General features: G+C 58.2%; 1 protein-coding gene across 1 annotated transcript in view; it reads right to left on the bottom strand.

Moving 5' to 3' along the window:
* The window catches only part of TRAF4 (TNF receptor associated factor 4), a 14,119-nt gene extending 7,835 nt beyond the window's left edge, over positions 1–6,284 (bottom strand). Inside the window, 1 exon segment of the mRNA XM_087954581.1 lies at positions 6,014–6,284. Within this exon segment, the coding sequence (XP_087810707.1) occupies positions 6,014–6,156 (143 nt within the window). The 5' untranslated portion in view covers positions 6,157–6,284.
* Positions 6,285–6,656: the final 372 nt, after the last annotated feature.

Below are 6,656 nucleotides of genomic sequence, written 5' to 3'. Positions count from 1 at the left end.
ATATGGATAGCTAGAGGTTTTGTGTTTGTGATTTATCTATGTTTGTTGTCAAAATAAAAAATTCTTTAAAAAAAATTAAAGACCAACCGGCCTTCTTTGGCGCTGCCTCAAGAGATGCTGGCTTCCACCACAGTGCAACGGATGGTGGCTTGTTCTGTGCAGCACGGAACAATAAAACCACACCAATCTGGGTTTCCCTGCTGGGGAATCCCTCAAGACCCTACGCCCACCCGCTGCATTGGCCAGGATGAGGGAGGCACACAATGGTTTGATTAGGGACCATTCGAAGTGATAACAGCCCTGGAAATTGGCTTGTGAATGTTTGGCAGACTTACTACCGTTGTAGCAACCCCGTAGCCACACAGTCACAACATTTGCACTCTTGGCTTATACTTATGATGGCCGCCACGTTCCCAGGGGGGGCTCATGGGATCCCCTTTTTCCCACCTTCTGACCAGCATAGGCAATGGGGTTCACTTAAAGACCGTGTTGCTGACGTCACAACTGCAGGGATTCGCTTAGCAACTGCGGCAAGAAACGTCGTCAAATGGGAGAAAAACTCACTTAACAAGCGTCTTGCCTTAGCAACAGTCATTTTGGGGTCAATTACTACCTGGACTAGAAGTGGGGGGAGAGGGGGGGCAAACCAAGGACTCAGCTGGCCTGGGAGTCTCCCCCTCCGACTATCACCAGCCCCCCACCCACCCAGGACCCCCGCTGAACAAAATGTAAGCAGTTGGGGGTCCGGGTTAAGGGGTCTCATGGTCCCAGCCCTTTTCCATGCGTGCCCCCCCTGTGCACAAGAGGGGGGTGGGTTTCAATCACAGAACTGTTCCCCTCTTCTAGCCAACACCCCCCCGGTCATCAGCCCAACCCCCAAAGTAGACACCCTCCACCCGGAATTTTCCAAACCAATCAATCAGAATAGAGCCGGAAGGGACCCTGGAGGTCGTCTAGTCCAGCCCCCAGCTCAAGCAGGAGGCCCTACACCATTCCAGACAAGCGGCTGTCCAGTCTCTTCTTAAAAGCCTCCCGTGTTGGAGCATTTACAACTTCTAGTGGCAAGCCGTTCCAGTGGTTCATTGTTCTCACTGTTAGGTTTCTCCTTCGTTCCAGGTTGCTTCTCTCCTTGGTCAGTTTCCATCCGTTGTCCCTTGTCCGGCCTTCGGATGCTTTGTAAAACAGCTGGACCCACCCCTCTCTTCCTTGTGGCAGCCCCCCAAATACCGGAATGCCGCTATCATGTGCCCCCCCGCCCCGAATTCTTCTTTTCTCCAGACTGGCCAAACCCAAATCCTGCAGCCGTTTTTTCAGATGTTTTACTCTCCTCTTCGTTGCTCTTCTCCGAACTTTTTCCAAAGCCTCAACCTCTTTTTTTTTTGCAATGTGGGGACCCAAACCGGACGTGAGATTCCAGGGGCGAAAATTCCACACCGAAAATGCGCAGCCGGCTGAGTCCGAACGCAGCTGACCAGGGTGAACCACCCTCTGCGTGTAGCCCCATGAACCAAGTGGATGTGGGGGAGGGGGAGGAGAGGGGGGAGAGGGGGCCACATAGAAGCTCTGGGGTAAATATGGGGCTGTCCTCCGGCTGGACTAAGGGGAAATCCCCGTTTCCCACTCCCCCAATTCCAAGTTTCTGCCTTGGTTCTCACTTACTTACTTCCTGCCAAGGTGCCCCCCTGCCTTCCAGGGGTCAAGACAGTCTCTGTACACACTCTCTCTCTCTCTCTCTCTCTCACACACACACACACACACACACACACACAGAATGTGTGTGTGCGCGCGCCTGGCTCTCTCCTTTGTCTTCTGGGCTTAATGGTTTTATTTGCTGTGTTATTTTATACTTGGTGGTTTTAATGTTTTTATGCTGTAAGTCACCCAGAGACAATGGCCGTCAGATAGGTTGCAAGTACGTTTCATGATGCTAGATAGATAGATGGATAGATGGATGGACAGGACAGGAGAGAGAGAGAGAGAGGGAGGGAGGGAGGGAGGGAGGGAGGGATGGCCAGACTAGATAGATAGATAGATATAGATACTGCAGATAGTGCAGATACTGCAGATAGATAGATGATAGATAGATAGATAGATAGATAGATAGATAGATAGACAGACAGATAGATAGATAGATGAGAGACAGACAGATATGATGGACAATAAGATAGAGAGAGATTATGTGGATGGATGGAGATAGATAGATATGATAGAAATAGAAATAGACAAACAGACAAAAAGATATAGATAGATGGTGAAAGGAAGGAAGGAAAAGAGAAAGAAAGGAAGGAAGAAAGAGAGAAGAAAAGAGAGAAGGAAAGAGAGGAGAGAAAGAAAGAAAGAAAGAAAGAAAGAAAGAAAGAAAGAAAGAAAGAAAGAAAGAAAGAAAGAAAGAAAGAAAGAAAGAAAGAAAGAAAGAAAGAAACTTCCAGAGACCGCAACCAACCTCTCCTGAAGCTCGGCTGTCCTTTGACAGAACTCCCCTCCCCCCTGTTGCCCCACATGCCCTTCCCCTCCCCTGCTGCCAATGCCCCTCCCTCCCTTTCAGGGCAAGCCGAGCCGAGCAGGGCCCGGCCAAAGGTCATTGGAGCCGCTGGGTGCTAGCAGGGCAAACATTGACTCACCCTCCCTTCCGCCAACCTACCCTGGGCGGCTCCTAGCAACCCCCAAATTCCTTCCTGCACCCCCCTATCCAGAGCCCTCCACTCTCCCCCCCCCAGCAGGGGGATCCTCCTTAGCCAGGGGGAGGGGCAGGGCTGGCAGCCCAGGGACAAAGGGAGACGATGGGCACTGCACTGATGCCACCTGCTGTTGGGGAGGGGAGGGCAGCCCCAGGGGGCACTATAAGGCGGTTGGGGCGGGGGGGCAGCAGGACCGGTTGGGACCTGCAGGGAAGGCGCTGCAGCGAGGGGGAAGTTTGCTTGGCAGCTGGCCAGGTGGAGGCACAAGGAGGAGAGGCCCACCTGTTCAGCGGATGCCAGTCGGCCTGGCCGGCCCCCTGGCTCCTGCCTCCGGTCCACCTGCCCACTTGGATGGGTGGGGAGCCCAGGGGTTGCCAGCCAGACTCCCAGCTGGTGGGCGGAAGGCCAAAGCAGCCCCCTCCCCTTCCTCCCACAGGTGGGGGGGGGTCACAGCCAGCCCAGTGAGAAAGGCCTGCGGCACCTTTGTCTTCAGGGGGCACAAGCCCACCGACCCCAAAGCTCTGCTATGCCACCGGTCCTCAATTTGCCACCGTCCGTTTAGTGACCCGTCCAAAGTCACAACGGTACTGAGAAAAAATAGTGACCCAGGAGGGTTGTTTCACACGTATGACCATTTGCAGCATCTGCCCCGCCCCCCCACCTTCCCATGGTCACCCGTGATCCAAATTTGGACTCTTGGCAACTGGACTCGCGTTTATGACGGTGGCAGGGTCCTCCTACTGGCCAAGTCAACGGGGAAGCCTGATTCACTTAACAACCATGTGTGACTCACTTAAACATCAGCAGGGATTCCCTTAAATGACGGCGGCAGGAGAGGAGGTAAGATGGCAAAACTCACTTAGCGATGGATATTACCAAGGTCGTAAGTCACAGGTCTCCCACCCTGGCCCCTTTAAGACTTGGGGACTTCAACTCCCAGAATTCCCCAGCCAGCAGACCAGGGGTCCCCAACCTTGGCTACTTTAAGACTTGTGGACTGCAACTCCCAGAATTCCCCAGCCTGGAGAATTCTGGGAGTTGAAGTTCCCAAGTCTTAAAGCGGCCACGTTTGGAGACCCCTGTCACAAGTCAAGGACGTGGAGACTAGAGGGGTCCCCGACTTCAAAATCAGGGATACCCCCACCCCCACCCCAGGGTCTTCTAGGGGGGTTGTTCCCCTTTTCCGGCCAGCGGAGCCCACAGGAAGCGGAGGGTTAAAGAGGGGGGCTGCCAACCTCCCCAGAAGGAGGGGCTGCAAGCAATTAATCCCCTAAGCGCCAGAGAATGTGCTGAGCCAGCAGCCATAGCAGCACTGGGGGTTGCAAGAGAGAAAGAGGAATCCCACTCCTCCCTCACTTCTGGGATCCAGGCCGGACTGGGGAGGGGGTCCCCATTCCCACAGCCCTCCCCTTGGCAAGCAACTTCCCAACCCACCCCGAAGCAGCGCTGGGGAAGGAAGGGCCTTAGCTGGGGCTGGGAAAACACACCCCTCCCCTAAATCCCTCCGGGGCACATTCCTGCAGTCCGAGGCTCTGCTCTTTCCAGGCCCCACCCAAGAGGGGGCTTCAAAGCTGCTCCCCCAGCCCAAGGAAAAAAAAAACTAAAAAACTCTCTGAGGTTTGCAAACAGCCGTTGTAAGACGCTCCCCCCTCTTCTCCCTCCTTCCGGGATGGTCTTTGTCTTGTGCAGGAGACCTGAGGCCCGCAGGGGCTGGCATCCCACCCACAATGGGGAGAGCCCCCCTCCAGGTCAGGAAAACAGCAGCCCCCCTCCCCAAACCAGGAAATGCAACGTTTTCAAATGAGAGGGGTGGGGAGAGATTAGGGGGTGAGCCCAAGGGGAAAAGCCCCCTCAACTGGCCCTAAAACCCAATGCTCAGAGTTGGGAAGGGTCTCTCCATTGGGCCCCCAACCCCAAGCTACCTGGGCATGTCCAGATACCTGCAAAGGGGGGGGGAGGGGGTTGGGAAGTTGTGGCTCCTGCATTGCACACATAACAACAACAACAACAAGAAGAACTGAAGGACTGGATTTCACCCTGCGAAGCTTATTGTGGTTATTTCAGAGCACAACAAACACAATCCTGTCTGGAAGAGTTTGCCGTCTCGCACACACACACAGGGCTCCTGAGCTGGGAAAAGAGGGGGCACACGGACGTGACCCCCACACCCCCACCGAGATAGCCAGGAAAAACACTGTTTTCACGTGGACCCCAGGCCCTTGTAAGAGTTTGCAACCTCCTAACTTGTTTCCTCCGGCTGTCCGAGAGCCGGTGGCCTCGCCGGCTGATGCAGCGTCCTGTGGCATCCGTAGGTTTGCTCTCCAGCATTGGAGAGTCTCTTGTCCGGAATGGTATAAGGTTAAAGGTGTGCAAACTTGGGAACTTTTTAAGACTTGTGAACTACAACTCCCGGAATTCTGGGAGTTGAAGTCCACAAGTCTTCAAAGTTCCAAAGTTGGACCCTCCGGATGGAGCAGGGGGTTGGACTAGAAGACCTCCAAGGTCCCTTCCAATTCTTGTTCTTCTCTTAAAAAAAAAAACCCCAAAGGATTCCCTCCCTGGGAGGAAACCTCACAATACCTCCAACATTTCCTACCCTGCCCCCCCCGCGACTTTTTCCGACTTCCTAACCCACCTGCACATCTCCTGGTGGTCTCCCATCCCCGGAGCACCCCAATCCAAGGACGACGCCCCCCCCTTCGCTCGCCTGCCCGAAACCGGAGAAAGTCGGCGAGTTTCTGGGCAGGCCGGGACAGCTCCCGCCTGCCAACCAGCCGCTTTCGGGGTTAAATTCCACTTCCCGCCCCGTCTCCGGCTCTCCGGGGACCGGCCGCCCTCCCCTCCCTGGAAACCCGCCCCCCAAAAAAGAGAGGAGGAACCGGGCAGGCAGCATTGCTGGGCGGGGGAACCCCGGGTGAATTCCTCCTTGCTGCCCGGGAGGCGTCCGGACATCGCTCTGCAAACACGGGCGGTCCGCTCGGGGCGGGTGGAAGGCCGTTGCCCGGCCAGCGGGCACCAAACAGGGCAGGGCTGGAGGGGAGGGGGCGGCGGGGTCCCCAGCAGGCAATCGCGGGCTGGGTCCGGCCGGGCAAAGAGGGGAGGCTGACCCCCCCACCCCCAGGGAGCCCCCTCCACCCTCCGGAGGGTCAGGGCAGAGGGGCGAGGAGGAGGAGGAGGAGGGGACCGGATGCCCACCCCCCGACCCCCGACCCCAGCCCGCTTCCCCGCACCGGGCAGGGGTCTCTCTCTCTCTCTCCGCCGGGGGCAGCGCTTGGGGGCGCTCTGCCCATGCCCAGGGGAACCGGGGGCTGGGGGTCCCCTGGTCGGCCGCCCACCTGAGGAACTCCTGGAGGCAGGTGTCGCAGAAGCGGTGCCCACAGGTGGAGACGCGCACGGGCTCCCGCATGGCCTTGGCACACAGCGGGCACAGCAGCCGCCGCTTCGGCTTCTCCAGGAACTTGTAGTCGAAGCCCGGCATGGCTCCGGCGGCTCCTCCTCCTCCTCCTCCGTTGCCAACGATGCGCCCCGCTCGCCCGCAGCCCTGGCCGGCCGTGGGCCCCCAGCCGCCGCCGCCGCCCGCCCAGCGCCGCCGAGCTCCGCGCTCGCCGCTATTGTGTGAGCTGCGGCTCGGGCTGCTGGGGGGAGGAGGACAGGGGGAGGGACAGGCCGGGTCCCGCCCCCGCCCCGCCCCCTGCTGACCCCGCCCCCGCCCAGCCGCGCCTCCCGCCTGCCAGCTTGGAAAGGCGCCCGCGGGCGCCGTGGCTCGCTTCTGCCCAGGCTGCTTGGGGATGCCCGCGTGGAGCCCCCTCCCTGCGGGGGGCAGTCTACCTGGGCAGCCGAGCTCCCAAAGGGAGGAGTCGGGACCCGAGAGACCACCGCCCCCTCCCCGCCCCCGCTGCACTCCGGGCGGGCGTGGAACCTCCCGCGCGGAGGGGGCAGCCTACCTGGGGGGTTTGCCCACCTGGAAAGGCAGCCCCC

Source organism: Notechis scutatus, chromosome 1, assembly GCF_049901735.1.
Source record: "Notechis scutatus isolate UNSWTSFEM ecotype Mainland chromosome 1, rNotScu1.2, whole genome shotgun sequence".
Taxonomy (NCBI): domain Eukaryota; kingdom Metazoa; phylum Chordata; class Lepidosauria; order Squamata; family Elapidae; genus Notechis; species Notechis scutatus.
This window is presented reverse-complemented; position numbering and strand designations above follow the sequence as displayed.